This window comes from Bubalus kerabau, chromosome X (genome assembly GCF_029407905.1).
Source record: "Bubalus kerabau isolate K-KA32 ecotype Philippines breed swamp buffalo chromosome X, PCC_UOA_SB_1v2, whole genome shotgun sequence".
NCBI lineage: Eukaryota > Metazoa > Chordata > Mammalia > Artiodactyla > Bovidae > Bubalus > Bubalus kerabau.
Window position 1 is genome coordinate 23,412,568 of NC_073647.1, and position 18,531 is coordinate 23,431,098.

At 42.0% G+C, this 18,531-nt stretch overlaps 1 protein-coding gene across 8 annotated transcripts in view; it reads left to right on the forward strand.

The window, feature by feature from the left end:
- The first annotated feature begins 2,203 nt into the window (after positions 1–2,203).
- LOC129638714 (integrator complex subunit 6-like) overlaps positions 2,204–18,531 on the forward strand; it is a 56,987-nt gene continuing 40,659 nt past the window's right edge. For 7 of the 8 annotated variants that reach the window (XM_055563335.1, XM_055563338.1, XM_055563337.1 and 4 more), the window contains exons 1-2: positions 2,467–2,600; positions 2,741–2,818. In XM_055563335.1, coding sequence (XP_055419310.1) covers positions 2,490–2,600; positions 2,741–2,818 — 189 coding nt within the window. In that variant the 5' untranslated portion in view covers positions 2,467–2,489. Of the gene's footprint in view, positions 2,322–2,466; positions 2,601–2,740; positions 2,819–18,531 lie in introns of those variants that run through there. The other variant, XM_055563336.1, reaches the window with a different exon arrangement.

Here is an 18,531-nt window from a genome sequence, read left to right on the forward strand (position 1 = left end):
CCAATGTATTCTTGTTGCTTCTCATATAGAAGATCCACCCAAGGAATATTTGGATAAAGAAACCAATACAATATTGTAAAGTAATTAGCCTCTAATTAAAATAAATAAAATTTTAAAAAAAATTTTAAATAAAAAAAAGAAAGAATGGATAAATGAATAAAGATTGTGGCAATAACAAAGTCCTTAGTGGGACCAGTGGGAGGAAAAGCGGTAGCCACAGACTGAGACAGAAATTAAATTTAGGATTCAGAGAAGTTGAAAACAAATAGTCCAAGCAGTAAGGAAGATGCTGGGAGAAGTGGCAAGTGATGAAAGGCAAGGTGGCAGGTGCAGGGGGAGCTCAGAAAGGCAAGGGACAAACGGCTCTACAGTCAACAAAGAAAATATAAAACATACAATTAGATTTGGCCAGGAACTTGCCCCTGGATCCTCAGAGCAGTTTCCAAAGAGTGCTGGGGAGAGAAATCAGGTGGCATGGCCTTGAGGAAGGAGCAGATGGTGGAAAACCAGACAGTGAGATTTTACTCTTCTCTGAGCCACAAAAGGTAGAGTTTGGGAGGGGATAGTAATCAGGTTAAGGAAGGTCTTTTTGTCAAGATGTGGGGATTAGGGCTTGCTTAAAGGCAAAATGTAACAAATCTTTGGCAAGTCAGAAATTAAACCAACTCTCACCAAAACAAAGAGTCTGCTGTATGGGAGTGGACCACACCACAGTCAGCCACATGAAATGGAAACATGGGCAAAGAATGCTAACATTCGTTGTGAAGGGAATGAAGGCCAAGAGAGCAGTGCTTTGTAGGAATGCCTTCCTGAGAGATGTCTGGTAACCTCAGACATGAGGGTAGAAAGAGGTCTAGAATGAGGGACTATGGTGAAGTATTAAAGTCAACTGATTTAGAGAGTACAAGTGGAATAAGAGAGTAGAGACATGAAAAAAGAAGAGAGTATGTTCAAAAGTGCAGGAGTTCAATTCCTTCCTGCTCAGTGCCTCATCTAGAAAAGCTCTTGAACTTCTGAAGTACTGGACCACTGCTCCTACTTCACCTTTTATTTGTATTACTTTTGTCCCTGATTCATATATTGCTTATGTGGCCTCTTCTGAAATCTTATTTTTATGAAAATGTTATTGAATATGTATTTTTAAATGTCTGTTACAAGGGAACATAGCAAATGAAGTCATAAACACACTTTAGTTCAGGACTCCATGTTGTGTGCAGCATAGTTCTGGGAATGCACACCTTCATATTTAAAATCTGAGTTACATGAAGCAGTCAGCCAAGCGTGACTGGCCACTCATTGAGTCTCTCCCTAGAGCCACACCTGAGCACATCCCTCAGTGCTTCCTCATTTACCTGAGCTGCACTTTCCTTTACTGAAAATTGAACATAATGCCACCTACCACAATGATTTCAAAGACTAAACGAGACTAATGTGGATGGCTGACACTTCATAGGTGCTCAATAAATGTGAGTTGAATCAGAAACCAGGTTGGCAAACCTTCCGTGTGTAAAGGCTGCAGAGACACAACAGTAGGTAGAATCATCACAGGCAGGCCAATACTTTGAAGTGCTCAACGAAACTGAAGAAGCTTGTGCACACAAAACGCCAGTTTAGGTAACTGTGCTTTAGTTTCCTTTCTAAGTAGAGATACGTGGAATGCAAGGCCAGCAACAGACTTACAAATACTGACCAAGAGTGGGGAGGGATCTGAAGGAATGCAAGTAAGTCTTGCCAGGAAAGAAGTTTGCTGCTTCTGAAATGTTTCGGTCTTAGCCACTGGCAGGATTGATCGATTGCAGTAAGCAGTTTTCTGTGCAGCCTGTCCAAGCATCTGTTTCTGTACTTCTGCACAACTGTTGCTCAAATTCACTCTTCTTTTCGAATTATCATCTTTAAAGAGCAAGCGAAAACTCCATTCAAGCCACCCTAAGTATCCTAACAGCTTCCAAGTCCTCTAAAGGAGGGTCCTTAACATTTCCCCTTACCCCCTGCCTGGGTTCAAACTTCAACTCCCAAGGTCCGCCCAAGTCCCTCCCCTTGCCCTGTCATCTAATGAATATGCAAATACCACATAATTGGCAGCCAATGGCGTGGGTTCTGGTCACATGGTGCCCATGGTAGGTGAGCGGACAGAAGTTGTGTGTCGGTGAACAGAGACAGCTCTCAGTCTGGGGCGAGCGCTTCAGTGAGCGTGGACGGATGCTCGGGTAGTAGTCTCTGCGGCAGCAGCAGCGGCAGTAGTGGTGCCAGAAGAGAGGAAGGGGGAGGGCCCCGAGGGCTACACACGCTCACATTTTCAAGTTCCCTTGTTGGGAGAAGAGGTGGGGCTGCAAAAAGAGGAGGCCAGGAGCAGTTCCATCCGTCCCGTCCCGTCTTCCTCTTGCTCCCTGCACCCTGGCTCTGCGAGAGTTGAGGGTTCAGGTGGCAGTACGCGGCAGTGAGGGCAAGAGGGCCAAGAGTGGGGAGCGGAGCCAGGGGTGTGGGGGAAGATGCCCATCCTGCTGTTCCTCATAGACACGTCCGCCTCTATGAACCAGCGCACTGACCTGGGCACCTCCTATTTGGATATTGCCAAAGGCGCTGTGGAGTTATTCTTGAAGGTAAAGGGAGGGGAGGGGAGAGATGGGGAGAGTTCCCGAAGGATGGGGTTGGTGGTGGATTTAGGTGCTTCTGTAACGCTGGTATCGCCCCCTCCACCCCCTTCCCTTCGTGGCCCCCTCCGTCATCCCTCGTCCTGTAGCTGCGTGCCCGGGATCCGGCCAGCCGCGGAGACAGGTACATGCTGGTCACCTACGACGAACCCCCGTATTGCATCAAGGTAAAGGGCCATCCAGGGGGTGGGCCGGGCGGGAAGCAGGAGCCAGTTGGCCTGGGCAGTCGAGACCCCCTGCCCCCGCCCGAGGCGGTCCTGCGTCGCCAGGCGGGGCGGGCAGGGCGGGGTGGGGTGGGGGCGAGGGCGGGGGGAGTGGTGACTCCGCAGCTTCCGAGGAGCCGCGGCGCCTGGGGTCGGGAAGGCGGCCGGGGGAGGGGCGGCCCCGAGGAGAAACCGCAGGAGAGCCGGGCTGGTGGCGGCGACGGGCACAGCTGCCTCGGAAGATGGCGGACATTTTGCTTTTGTATGAACCGGAGAGGGAGACCGAGGGCGCTGCTGAGATGGAAAGGAGGGAGGGGAGGGAGGAGAGGAGAAGGAGGGCCTGAGACGCGAAGGGAGGCTGCGGACGGGCCCGCCCCTTCGGGTCGCACCGCGCGCGGTGGAGGCCGAGGGGCCGGACGGCGCCGGCTACTCCGCCCCGAGGTGCTGCGGACTCGCGCGCGGGTTTTCCTGGCGCCCGGGCTCCGCCCCCGGCCCCTCCTCCCCACTCCTCCCGCCCTGCGCTGCTTCTCCTCCCTCTCTTCCTCCCGCTCCCCTCCCCTTCCTGCTGAGAGCGTGGCAGAGCCGGCCGCCGGCCTTCAAAGATTAGACTGCTGCTTTTGTGCGTCTGTGGTCTCTAACCCACCCCCACCCAATGGAAAATCAGTCCGCGGAGCCAGCCTCCCAACCCCCCGGCCCGCAGAAACAGTCCTGTTCACTGCTTCTCCTGTGTCGGTCCTGTTAACCCCGGCTCTGTTACCTTAGCTACTGTTGGTGTTTCATTGTAGATTCCACCCAAGCCGCGACGGGGTGGGGCGGGGAGATGCCTAGTCGGAACCCGCGGGGACAGAGCTTTTGGGGGACCTGGCCTACCTACTGACATCATAAATTAGGTTTGTGTTAGTCACGTAGGGATTTGTCCAGGGAAGAGAAAGGAAGGAAGGGGAGGACTCGCTGTGCGCAGTTACAATAGCCAAATTCGATGACTTGATCCACGGGGTCCTGACCTGCAGGAGAGAAGTAGGGAGCATTTCACCTTCCAGCCCTCATCCTAATGGTGCGGAGATAAAGAACTGCTTTGCCTGCAGTGGCCCGATAAAATAGAATTCAGACTATTAATGCAACCTGCTTAAGAGTCCTGCTTGCATATTGAAATTTTAAACATATATTACCATAATCCTTGACGTCTTTTGCTAGATGCCCTCTTTTTCTCAAATTCTCTTAACAGAGCCGAGGAGGCACTGAATGTGTTATAATCCGTTTTAGCCGAGTGAGGTGTTTAAAAGAATGGAACCTACCAAACTGAATCGTTGGCTAAAGAGAGCGTTCCTTCGGAAGTAAAACCGAAGAGAGACTTTACTTTTGTAACTCGTATCTTCGGTTAACAGTTTGATTAGTAGGTTCCCCTGAAAACCATTCTGGTTTTAATGCTTTGTTTTCTGTTTTTGATTTATCTATTTAGAAAAATGGAGCAAGTAGACATCTTTAAGAAGGCCATAAGTTTTTTAACATGTCAGTTTCCTACAAGGGTGTGACCATTTTTTTTCCACATAGAAAAGCAGATGTTTGTCCATCCTAAGTATGAAAGTCTACACCCTTGGAGTACTAATACAGATAAGAACCCACTGTTGTACTGTGGCCATTTGAAATCCTCCTTATTTTGAAATAGTAAACAGGATAAATTACAAAGCAGTAGACTTTTTTTTTTTCTTTAAAGGAGTAATTTAGTTAACATTTTGCTGAACAATATTGTAAAGTTAAAAAATAAAATTAAAAACATTTTGCTGAACACCAAGACTCATAGATGAAAAATTATTTTTGATCTATAAAGCTTTTATGGCAATATTTACAGAATCTTTGGAAAGGAATAAGAAAGTCTGGCCCCCCTTTTAACCATCATCACAGCTTTTTTTTTAAACCTAGCGTTATATTACTTTTGAGTTCTACCTTTTCCATCTGTTTTGTTCTATGAATTATTCCCAGTAGCCACATAGTCTTCATCCTTAAAATTTTTCGTGGCCGTGTAACTTACCCATGGTATTTTAGATGCTCCAGGTAGTTCTGTGGGCAGAGGGGAAAAGTTGAATTTTGTTTTTAGTGGAAATTTCATCTGTCAGCTCTTTTTATCTTGCAATCTTGTATACTACATTTTATCCTGAAGTAAAAAACATTCTTCTAAGCTGGCTTTGATCTTTTTTTTATGTGGACAGGTATGTGAAGACATTTTGATTAACACTTTCAATTGCTAATCATGAGCTATCCTCTTGCTTACGCTTTTCCAAAGTCATTCAGGTTTTTTTCTTTACTCTTATATGATAACTACATGTGCTAGGGAACAATTACTGATTTTAGTGATGTTTTTGTCATTTTGCTGTCTATAACTGAATTGCTAATGATATGCCATATTTTGGTAGCACTTTCTTTCTCTGAGTCCCATTCAGTCACTCTTTTTCAGCCCACCCCATCCCTCCCCTCAGCATGTGGTAACTATTTGTTCTTCTGCTTCTAGGACCTAGCCATTTTGGAAGGTCTGAAATTTTAGAACATCTGGTGAATTTTTCTTAAAATTTAATCTAATCTTTCACTTGCCGATAGCTGGGAGCCATAAATGTCTGTTTTCTGTCACACCAATTATCAAATAGGTCTTTATTTGACTGTCAGCAGGCGTCTTAGTTCCTACTTAAAACTTCACTCTTCCCTAGGAGTCTGAGGTCCTTTCAGCAAAGTGATGTTAGATGAGGTTTTATTTGTAACTTATTTTTCTGCAGAAAAACGTGAAGTGTGTTTTTGGGTTTCTCTACAGTTAGAGGGCTTTATCTCTTGTCAAAGAAACTGCTTACTTATTTCTCAGGTCTTGGTTATGTCCAACTGTGAACACTGCAAAACTGATTTTTTTTCCTAGTAGAAGATTCAGTTGTATTGGTGGTATAACAGGCATGAGTTGTGCATTTGGTTGGAAGGTTTATTCCCTAACAGGCGTGGAACTATTCCCAGTATATCCACTTACAAGCTCTGACAATAAATCTTGTTGTGAAAAGTTACTGTGACTGGAATTCTTCACTAAAGTGTACTGTTAAGCATATGAATATAGTATTTCACCCAGGACTTCGTAGCTTCTTACTGCATAGCTCTTTTAAAATTAGTCAGACCTGTTACTTGCAGTCAGCTTGACATGGGTGGAAGTAAGTTTGATTTGGGGAACCATATAAAAGGCATATGAAATGCAAGTATTTTGTGCTACATCTGTTTCAAGTGTTGCTTTGTAGACACATTTTATACATAGTGTCACAAGTGTTAACACTACATTTATACAATGGTATCTCTAGTGTACATAGCTAGGTTGAAGCTGTTTAATATTTTAAAATTTCTAGTGTATCCTTATAAGACTAATACATGGTTTTAAGAAGTGGGGTGGGTTTCTTTTCTCTTTTTTTGGTATAATAGTTCTTAATAGTTTTGGCTGAGGTTCTGCTGTCTTGTATGTTTTGTTTTGCTATGAGTCATAATTTCCTTTTATTCAGTGAATAGCAGAGGTAAGCTTGTCACTACTACTAAGTCTGAGCAAACTGAGGGCATCAAGAAGAAAGTGAGCCATGAGACTGGAGTAGATAATAAGTATTCCACATAGTTTGATGTTTGAAGCTACTTTCTTAAAGTGATTTCTTTTTATTGAAGGCAATACTATTTTTTTAAACATAAAACTGAGTCAGTTTTCTAGAAATAGCTGAAACACATGTATACATTGCAGACAGACATATATTTTTTTCATATAAATAGGGAGAGATGTTTCAAAGAAATATCCCAAGTCTGTAATTCGAAACAGCATTTGTAAAAGTAAAAATTTCCCTTGAGTGTTGCTTTTCACATCCTATAGCCAGTCTTGCTTACTGGTATCTGTGTGCCTCTGTCAACATGTATCAGCAAAAGGCGTTTTGGCTTACAGATTTAGGAAGTGAACCTGTGCTTTTAAAAGTGATCTTTGTTGCAAATATTTACTGGTATTTTAAACTAAGGCTTAACTTTGTCATATGCCCATGAGTATATTTTGTGGGCCTAATTTGGAAAAGGAGTGACTTCTAGGGGAGCCTTTCACTGTGGTTGGAAGCTAAGGAAGTGCTTTTGGGTGAAACAGCAGTAAAGTAGCCTGTGAGAACAATCAGAGGCAATTGCATCGAAAACTCAAAATACTACAAAGGTGGTGCGTCTACTTTTATGATTAGTTGTTTCTTCCCTGACCATGTTTCCTTTTCACCTTCCTCACTAGCCATTTGAAGCATTATTTTGAAATTGAAAAAGAGGAAAAAAATCATCAACAAATTGAAAAGACAACCTGCTGAATGGGAGAAAATCTTTCCAAATTATGTATCTGATAAGATGTTACTATCTAAAATATTAGAAGAACTCACATAACTCAATAGCAGAAAAAAAACTAAACAATCTGATTTTAAAAATGGGCAGAAGATCCGAATAGACAGTTTTTCAAAGAAGATACACAGATGGACCGCAGGCTCATGAAAAGATGCTCACCATCACTAATCATCAGGGAAATGCAAATAAAACCACAATAGGATATCACCTCAGGCCTGTTAGAGTAGCTATTATCAAAAAGACAACAAATAACAAGTGTTGGAAAGGATTTGGAGAAAAGGGAACCCTCCTCTGCTGTCGGTGGGAATGTAAATTTATGCAGCCACTGTGGAAACCTGTATGGAGGTTCCTCAAAAGATTAGAGCTAGAAGTAGCCTATGATCCAGCAACTCTACTTCTGGGTATTTATCTGAAGAAAATGAAAACATTAACTTGAAAAGATATATGCACCCCCATGGTCATTGCAGTTTATTTACAATAACCAAGAAATGGAAATAACCTAAGTGTTCATTGATGTGTAAATAAAGAAAATGTAGTATATACATACAATGGAATATTATTCAGCCATAAAACAGAAGGAAATCTTGCTATTTGTGACAACATGAATGAACCTTGAGGACATTATGCCAAGTGAAATAAGTCAGACAGAGAGAGACAAATACCATATGATCTCACTTAAATATGGAATTGAAAACAAAACAAAAAAAGAACAAGTTCATAGATACAGAGAACAGATTGGTGGTTGTGAGAGGTGGAAGGTGGGGAAAGTTGGTGAAGGATGTCAAAATGTACAAACCTCCAGGTATGAAAAAGTCATGAGATGTAATGTACAGTATGGTAATGATAGTTAATAATATTGTATATTTGAAAGTTGCTAAGAAAGTAAATCTTAGAAGTTCATAAGAAAAAAGAAAAAATGTTGTAACTTTGTGTGGCAATGAGTATTAACCAGATTTATTGTGATCATTTTGCACTGTATACAAATATCAAATTATGTTGAAAACCTTAAATGAATACAGTGTTATATATCAATTACACATACATACCTAAAAGATGAATGCTTCCAGATTTTTATCCAGCCTATAAATTAAATATATTTTACTCGAAGGAATTTTAGGAATGAAGTACTCTGACTGATAGCATTTTTTCTTTATATAAGAGTAAAAGATGGAGGAATTAGAACTTTCAGTCAGTCAGTTTAGTTGCTCAGTCGTGTCCGACTCTTTGCGACCCTTTGGACTGCAGTACACCAGGCCTCCCTGTCCATCACCAACTCTCAGAGTTTACTCAAACTCATGTCCATTGAGTTGGTGATGCCATCCATGATGGCATCAGGATGGATGAGGATGCCATCTCATCCTCTGTCGTCCCCTTCTCCTCCCGCCTTCAATCTTTCCCAGCATCAGGGTCTTTTCCAATCAGTCAGTTCTTTGCATCAGGTGGCCAAAGTATTGGAGCTTCAGCATCAGTCCTTCAAATGAATAATCAGGACTTATTTCCTTTAGTGTGGAGTGGGTGGATCTCCTTGCGGTCCAGGGGACTCTCAAGAGTCTTCTCCAACACCACAGTTCAAAAGCACCAATTCTTCGGTGCTCAGGTTTCTTTATAGTCCAACTCACATCCATACATGACTACTGGAAAAACCATAGCCTTGACTAGACGGACCTTTGTTGTCAAAGTAATGTCTCTGCTTTTTAACATGCTGTCTAGGTTGGTCATAACTTTTCTTCCAAGGAACAAGCATCTTTTAATTTCATGGCTGCAGTCACCATCTGCAGTGATTTTGGAGCCCCAAAAAATAAAGTCAGCCACTGTTTCCCCATCTATTTGCCATGAAGTGATGGGACCAGATGCCATGATCTTCGTTTTCTGAATGTTGAGCTTTAAGCCAACTTTTTCACTCTCCTCTTTCACTTTCATCAAGAGGCTTTTTAGTTCCTCTTCACTTTCATCAAGAGGTTCTTTAGTTCTTTGCTTTCTGCCATTAGAACTTTAGTAAAAGCTTATACAGAGAACCCTCCACCAGTCATGTGTATACCACTGTATTTATGTGCACTTTTGTTTGTTGTTTAGTTTTGCAGTGAATAAAATATTCCTTGTTTTAAAGAAGAGAGAGAAAAGTGGGGAAGTTTTGGTAGAAGACTAGCTCTGTGGTCAAGGGAATTAGCACTGCTATTTTCAGAATAGGTTCAAGCTGGAAGATGACTGTGGAATGCTGAGAAAATTATGGAGTCCTGTCTGTTCTGTATTCTAAACCTCTCTTGTGTCCATTTATTCTTTTTTTCAAGTTTCTATTTCATTAATTTTAATTTTATTTATTTATTTTTGACTGTGCTGGGTCTTCGTTGCTGTGTGCAGGCTTCCTCTGGTTGTGGTGAGCAGAGGCTACTCTCTAGTCATGGTGCATCGGTTTCTCATTGCAGTGGCTTCTCTTGTTGCAGCTCACAGGCTCTAGGCAAACAGGCGCAGAGCAACTAAGTCCACACCACAACTACTGAGAATAAGATCAAACTTGTGTTCCTGCATTAGTAGGTGGATTCTTAACCACTGGACTACCAGGGAAGTCCCTAGCCATTCGTTCTTATTTGCTCCTCTCTTGTTTCAACTTTCAACAATCTTCACCTGGACCATTGTGGCAGCAGCCACTCACTTGGTCTCCCTACTTATGGTCTTGCTCACCTCTGATTCTTCACCCTCATTGCCACTAGCTTGCTCATTCTTAAAGTAAAATAAAAACTCATTCCCACACTAAAAATTCTTCACTGACTCCCCATTATATTTCAGAATAAAATCCCTGCTCCTTAGTTTGGTTTTGCCCACAGTGTCTCCTCACACTTTTTTCTTGGACCTCAGGCTTCAACCACAATAAGAACTTGACCATCTTCTTCAGACTCAATATGCCTCTTGATTCTGTATCATTGCTTATGTGGTTCCCTCTGCTTGGTTAGCCTGACATGCCTCAATTCTTCATTCTACACTCTCAAAAGTCATCCTGCCCCTCTGCCCACTCCTACTGCAAACAGCGTAACAACTTCCACTATGATCCCTTAACTGTCTGTAACCGTCTGTCCAGAAGATGCCGCTTGCTTCTTACAATCACTTCCTCCCCTGGAGGTAGCCATTGGTCTAACTTTTACCACTGTTGTAGTGATATGACCAAAATAGTGTTTCTGGAAGAGAAGTCTGACACTGGACTGCTACTACAGCAATCTGGGCTTTTATAAACCATATGTTCAATGAACACCCTCTGTGGACTATACTATACTATACTTGGAGCCTAAGGTGACTCCAGGAAAAACTTGGCCCAAGGGGAGATTGGAATAGTAAAAGATATAGTCTTAATCCTCAGGGTCTTGAGAATAGTCACTGGAAGAAGGTGACTGGAAAATGTGGAGTAAGGTATGGGGGATGTCAACAACAGTGGATTCTTAACCAACAGATTGGAGTCCATTCATTCCAATGGAAGGAAGGGAGGGAAGATTGACAAGACACAGTGTTAATTCAGTTTATCCAGTCAAGATTGCAACTAGCTGAGATTGGATGCAAAAGGGCTTTGAAACCTACAAGCTAGAGTTTGTTCATTTCTCCTGAAAGAAAGAGCTATGAGGTAGATTTGAAGACAAATAGGGTAAGGATTTGGAGAAGGAAATGGCAACCCACTCCAGTACTCTTGCCTGGAGAATCCCAGGGACAGGGGAGCCTGGTGGGCTGCCGTCTATGGGGTCGCACAGAGTCGGACACGACTGAAGCAACTTAGCAGCAGCAGCAGCAGCAAGATAAGGATTGTGTGCTTGTTTGATGATAAGGCAGAAGCCTGTGTTGAGATGGGCTGGGGAGAAGGGAGGATGAAAGGTGGGAGAGATTTAAAATATGTAGTTGAAGTTGCCCATTTTGCATGAATGCTAGTCACTTGAGAGCTTTTGACTTTGAGGCTGGGATGGGGGTAGGAGGGACTGCGGAAGGACAGGGCACCATATGGAAAGGGCACATATGTCCTTTACATTTTGCCTTTGCTTCAGGAAGACAACTGCTCCGAATACAGGATTCTCACTTTCACAGAGTGTTCCAAAATGACAGGTCTTCTACATTTCAGGAATAAATGTGCTTTCTAGAGAAGGGCAGGATTGAAGGATGCTCCATATGTGGGGAAGAGAGGATGGGGATGAAGAAGGGAACCAATTGGTTTAATTTAAGTACTTAAATAAGCAAGTCTCTGTAAACGTGTCTTTCAGCACCCTTTTACCAAGAGTGTAGATGAGAGATCCAGGCAGTCCCTTTGTGTGCCTACTGGAAGCTTGGAACACACTATCTCCTGGATACAGTGTTCTAAATGGTGATTAGGTTCCCAGACCTTCCTCCCCAGGAAAGCCTATTAACCCTTAATGCCACTTATCCATTGAACTATTGTGTTTGCTATTGTTTCTACTGGGAAATGGAGTTGGGATTCCAAGGTGCTTTGTTAAAAACACATCCTTTCCCCTCTTCCTCCTCATAGCTCCAGGTGGACTAGTGGTCCCAAAGAGGGGTGGGGACACTGTTAGAGCTCCAGCAATGAGGGTCAAGAGCTGAGGTGGCAGTGAGGGCCGGTATGTCTCTTCAGATATACCAGTCATTCACGTTAGATTGGTTGTATTTGCACCATTCAGGACAGCATCTGCTAGCCACATGTGGTTATTCAGCACTTGAGTAGGTGGCTAGTTGGAATCAAGATGTTCTGTAAGTGTAAACTAAATGTGAGATTTTGAAGATTTAGCACCAAAAGTGTATAAAATATATCATTAAGAATTTTTATATTGACTACAAATTTAAACAATATTTTTGATGTACTTTGTTAAATTAAATATTTATCTCACTTGCTTGTATTTTTTAAATGTGGCTACATATGTGGCTTACCCTATATTTTTATTAGACAGCACTGTTGGTCTTTATTTTTTCTTCATATATTTATGACATTCATGTCCTAGAAATTGTTTCTGAACGAAGATCCTCTCTCTCAAAGTTCTGTTTTAAATGAGCACTTCCATAATGGAGTCATTTGTGCATGAAAGGTTATCATACAGTTCAGCGTTGATGGGTTGATAACCCTTGGCCCTGGGGCAAAAGTATGAAAGCATCCCATTCTTGTTTGTATTGAAAGCCAGTTTGGTTGCTTCGACTTTTGGATGTAGTTGGTGATCCAACTGGTTGGGTTGGAAGTTTTTTTCCTGGGCTAAGTACAAAAGAATATATATGTGAACTCCTAATATGACTATAGTAATTTAGAATTCTGTTTGTAATATGTGCTCACCAGTGGCACGAAATGTTCCATGATTGTAGTGTTATTAGAAATATGTAACATATCCCTTACTAGATTTACATAGCTACTTGGCCCAAGAATTCCCAAGAACAGTATTCATCAAGAAAAAGAGGATAAAGGATAAATTCTTTAGCTTGGCATAGTGTAAAACCTAAGAAACAAAGAAGGGTTTGTATCAATGCTCTTGTTGAAGGCTTTCTTGAGGTTCCCTAGCAAAGCTCTTGTCTTGTATCATGGGAAGTCATCAGTAGCATTAAAAGGAGGGGGGTTGTCAAGTGAAGCCAATGGAGGGTTCCCATAATTATTACTTTCTCTAAGCTCAGTATTCCTAAAGGGGGTTACAGGAGTGACAGTGTTATTTTTTGTTACTGTAATGGGCCCCATTTAAGGAATAAATACCAATATCTAATTCTGAGCCTGAGTGAGAATACAGATATGCTGATGAATAACATGTATATTGGAGAAAGGCATGGCAACCCACTCCAGTATTCTTGCCTGGAGAATTCCATAAACAGAGGAGCCTGGTGGGCTACAGTCCATGGAGTTGCAAAGAGTCAAACACGACTGAGCGACTAACACACAACATGTATATGATGTGGAGCCATTTTAATAGCCCTAGTTCTAAATCCTCCTGAAACCTTATAGTCAAAGATGCTATCTGACTTTCACAGATATGACTTGACTTATATCTACTTCCTTGTAATAATGAACAATAATATAGCTTTCTAATAATAGCTGTTGACATTTATTGAGTAATGCTGATGTACAGGGCAATGTGCCAATGAATGTACAGTGCTTATTTCATTTATCTTCCCAACTAACCTAAATCACAGGTACTACTATTATCCCCACTTAGCAGATAAGGAAGCTGGGGCCCAGAGAGGTTAAGTAACGTGGTTGAATAGTAACTTAGGTCTCTGTGTATTCCAGAGTCTTAAGTAGTGGGCCACTTCACTTTTTATCAATTATGGTAGAATATTCCTTTTAATAACTTCTCAGTGATATTTTCTAATTGTGGGATATGTCCTAGAATCATGTATTTTAGACAGAATTATCATGCTATTGTTTATAGTTGTTTTTGATAATAATGTATGAGGTTGGCCAAAAAAATAGTTCAGGTTTTTCTGTAACATCTTATGGAAACCCAAACAAACTTTTTGGCCAGCCCAATATTAGAGCAAGTACTTGACGAATGAAAAGTATTACTGCTAGTGTTACCATTTTGACTATTTCTCTGACTCTATGTAGGTGAATATCATGGTACATTTTTCTGTGAAACACTCTGGTCTTTGATTATGCCCCCACTGAGGGAAAGATATGGAGTTGTTGGGACTCTCAGTTGATGGAGCTTCAGATAGTTGGGAGTAGAGGTTGAGGACTGGGGCCTAGGCTGAGTAGGTCCTGTAGGAAGAATGATAGGCTTGAAAAAACAACAGGGTGGTCTTTGGCTATTTAGTGGTCTCCAGAAACTGATATGTCATCTTCACTCTGTCAGTCTCCTGATAAATGTTTTTCTTGTAGGAGAACAAAAGACAGCCGATGTACTACATAGTAGCCATTTAGTTGCCTTTAATCCACAACCTGCCGGAGAGGCAGAAGTGGTTTTGTAAAAAGCCTGAATGCACCCTACTGCCTTCACAGAGTTTTATCTATCAGTCAGTGCCTCATCTCCTGGTTCACTCCTCATTTCAGCCAGATCTCCCATTCTCTTCAAGCCACTCCTCTGCCATAGCCAGATAGCTTTATTCCCCCCCCCCTCCCCCACTGCTTAGTTAGGTTGGTAAGAGGTGAATTTCAGAAGATTGGAGGTGCTACCCAACTAAGCCACTGGGGTCTTAACAGGAGAAAAGTTATACCAAGACATTTGTGCTGATGTGCCAGATGTTCATAGAAAAAGTAGAGTTCTATATGTTAAACCATATGTCTGATAAATTGCACTTGCTCTTTTGTTAGGTACATCCTGCTCTGTAAGACACAGTTCAGTAAACTTAGTACTAAGAGTACTCTGGACTTGGATGTTATTGAACAGAAGACTCAAGACATTTATTTGTGCAATTAAGGAGTAGTACTATTGAGGGAAGTACAATATAGTTTATTAAGGTCTTCAGACTTATTGTGTGTGTGCTCAGTTCCCCAGTTGTGTCTGACTCTTTGTGGCCCAGTGGACTGTGGGCCACTAGGCTCCTCTGTCCATGGGATTTCCCAGGCAAGAATACTGGAGTAGGTTGCCATTTCCTTCTTCAGGGGATCTTGCTGACCCAGGGATCAAACCCATGTCTCCTGTGTCCCCTGCATTGGTAGGGTGATTCTTTACCACTGAGCTGCCTGGGAAGCCCACTATATAGCTACTTGGGCTAATTTACTAATGTTTATTCTTTTTGTCCTTGCCTATATTTGAAACTGTTAATGCTCCTTTCTTCCAGAAACTTATCACCTCCTCCATTCTGTTTTTCCACCCCTCTTTCTGATAAGTGTGTCCCTATCTGCAAAATTATTTCCCTTGGTGAATGCATTCTATATCATTCATGGTTTCAAATATTCCTTTTACTCTCCAATCTTCAGCTTCTCACCCGGGCATCTCAAGCTCATGATGGGACATCTCCACTTGACTATCTTTTAATTTTAATTTTTTAATCTTTTGGCCATGCTGCAGCCATGTGGGATCTTAGTTCCCTGACCAGGGACTGAACGTGTACCTCCTGCATTGGCAGTGCAGAGTCTTCACCACTGGACCACTAGGGAAGTCTCTGCCTATCTTTCCATCAGCTCATAGCATGTCAAACAGATCTCCTTATGGCTCTAAAACTATCCTGTCTTCTATGTTCCCCATCTTTTAGTCACCCAGGATTGCAAGCTGGGGATTATTCACCTTTGATCCTGTCCTTCCATCTTCTAAGGCCCATGCCTTTGAAATATCCCTTATATATGTTCCTTCAACTCAATTTCTGGTGCCATCGCTTCAGTCCAGGTCCTGACTTCCATGTTTTGAGACTTCTTTTCAATAACATCCAAATCCAGTACCATGAGTGCTAAGTTGCTTCAGTTGTGTCCAACTCTTTGCAACCCCATGGACTGTAGCCCACCAGGCTCTTCTAGCCATGGGATTCTCCAGGCAAGAATACTGGAGCGGGTTGCCATTTCCTTCTCCAAGGGATCTTCCTGACCCAGAGATTGAATCTGCATCTCTTATGTCTCCTGCATTGGTGGGTAGGTTCTTTACCACTAGCACCACCTGGGAAGCCCCCTTATATATGTTCCTTCAACTCAATTTCTGGTGCCATCACTTCAGTCCAGGTCCTGACTTCTATGCTTTGGCCTGTAACAACCTTCTTCTGGAATCTCCCAGTGAGTTCAGTTCAGACGTTCAGTCATGTCTGACTCTTTGTGACCCCATGGACTGTAGCACGCCAGGCTTCCCTGTCCATCACCAACTCCCAGAGCTTGCTCAAACTCATGTCCATCGAGTCAGTGATGCCATCCAACCATCTCATCCTCTGTTGTCCCCTTCTCCTCCTGCCTTCAATCTTTCCCAGTAGTGGAGTCTCCCAAGTGCCTCCCAAATTCCTACTCTACCCACACCAAGTGCTAACTTTCTAAAAAAGCTGATTTCATCCTATCACTGCCCTGCTCACAACCCTTCAGAGACTCCCCAGTGCCTATGGAATCAAGCCAAAATTGCTCAGTCTGCCATTGTGAGCTCTCTAGGGCCTGCTCCATGTATCTGTATAAACGTGTTTCCCCTCATTTCCCCACAGGAGCCCTGCCCTTCAGCCAGGCCTCTCTTTCTACCACCTGAGTTTGTGTCCTTATTCCTGATGCCAACTCTTAGAGCATCAGTTAACCAGAGGGGGAAGAGATAGAGAGCCAGAGGAGCCAGAGGCCCAGGCGAGGAGAGAAAATGCACTGAAAGCATGCCAGTTAAGGGTGTGACTTGAGGAGAAGGAGGATGTGACAGAAGATGCTTTAAATGCTGTTGTAATGATGAGAATTTGCAGTAGGAAGGGGGAGAGAGCTGAATTCTGACCTTCAGTGGTTGAGTAGCCTGAACCAGACCAAGATGTTTAGATTTAAATTGGCCTCCAGTTGCCAGGAAGCCCTGCTGTTTAATCAGAAGCCCCACACAACTAGATATTGAATAATGGGATTCTAGGGAGAATATCTAGCCTTTTAATACAGCCGCGACATTGGAAAGTTGGGGGTCCTTCCTGTTGTATGTCTTGTAGAAGAACATGCATCATGTTTGGAGCCCCAGTGCTCCATTTTTCTTAAAAGCTGACATGTGTTTAGACATTGTAAATTCCATTTCATTAGTGAAGCTGTATGTTAGCAGTTTATTTCAAGTCTTTCTAGGTACTTTCATAAAAATTAGATTTGAAAAAGTGGTCACAGGATAGCCTGTCTGTTAGATCACGCCATCCACAGTCAAGTAAGTCTGGCAAGTCATGTCTCTTTGGACTAGGAGGTAGAGACCAGGATTCTTTAGCTACAGTCTGCTACTGATTAGATACATGACCCCAGACAAATCACTTAACCTTTTAAGGTGTCAGTTTTCTTATCTGTAAAATGAAGGGATTAGACTAGATAATTTCCACTATTCCTTCTGAAAAAAGTCCAGGAGAGAATTGTATAACTGAAAGGCAGGAAGTGGAATAATTCAGGCTGGAAAGTCAGGGTGATTTCAAACTTGCTTCAAATTTTAGAAAACAGTTTCTGTAAGTGGTTAATGTGCTGTATCACATATCTACTGGTTAGATCAGTCACTCCAACTTATTGGTAAATGTCACTTCATTTTATTGGAGTCATTTCTGTTTGCTGCCAAACAATTTAAAGTTCAAGACAGATTCCTAGCCATGGTTACCTCTAAAGAGTGGAATCGACAGTTTGGTGAAGAGATAGACTAACTTTGTACTTCTGTTGGGATTTTTAACGATGAATGTGTGTTACTTTTATAATGTGAAAAACAGCTTATAAAATTTTGTGAGAGAATTTTAAACAAAGAATTAGTCTGGAAGAAAGAAATGCCATAAGATCTTCAGAAAGTAAGGAATGGCCATTCTGCTCTCTCCTTTGTTAAACACTTTCTGTAATGTTTGGGTGGCTTCATCTCATTCCTGTCCCTGCGTATTTTTTTTCCAAGGCCACTTTTGTTGATTTTTAACTTGTGTGTGTGTTCATAAAAATGTCCCCTATCAGAACCCCAAATCTAAACAGTTGAACATGAGCCTTGCACTATAGCATTTTTTTTTGTTTGGTTGGGTTTTTTCTTTTTTTAATAATGGCTATTGGTCAATAGGTACAGTTGAAATGGACAGGGAGTGAAAGAGGAAACTTAACATTTATATCTGACCACATTTGGTAAATTCTTTGCAAGTCTATGGCATTTTTCTTTCAGTAGAAGTTCAGTTGCTTCTTGGACAGAGGAAAAAATTTGCTTTCTACACGTTAGCATCCTCTGGTGGAGATCAAATTTCTTTTGATCTTATGCTTTCTCTGAGAGGTGTGCTACTTTATAATTTTATTTTAATTCTCCAGGGTAAGAATTAAAAAGTCATAAATGAATTTTGTAAATATTTTAGGCTAATCCCTATGATTGTTAATCCACCAAAAAACCCCTCAAACTAGGTATCTTCAAGAGACCAGTGACACAAAAATGGCAAACTTTGTAAGGATGGAATCATGTCTTTGCCCGGTTTACTTAAAAATTTGTGGTTATGAGAGTCTTTAACCATCTGCTGAAAAAAAAAAAAAATCCAGCAGGCCACAGTCTGTCAAATAAATTTATGCAATATACTAGGAAATCAGTTTCTAAGAACTTCTTTAAAAAGTAGAAGACTCAAGTAAGCCAGATTTCTTTTACATGATCTTGGCTGGTAGTATTTCCTGAAGCTTGTGGATGAAAATTCATGGACCGAAGCACAGAATGATAGTATTCAGAGTTCTCTGGGAGAGAACTGATGTAATCAAATAAAATGGACTTCAGGCATTTTACCAAGTTCAAGACACTAAGGAGTGCCCC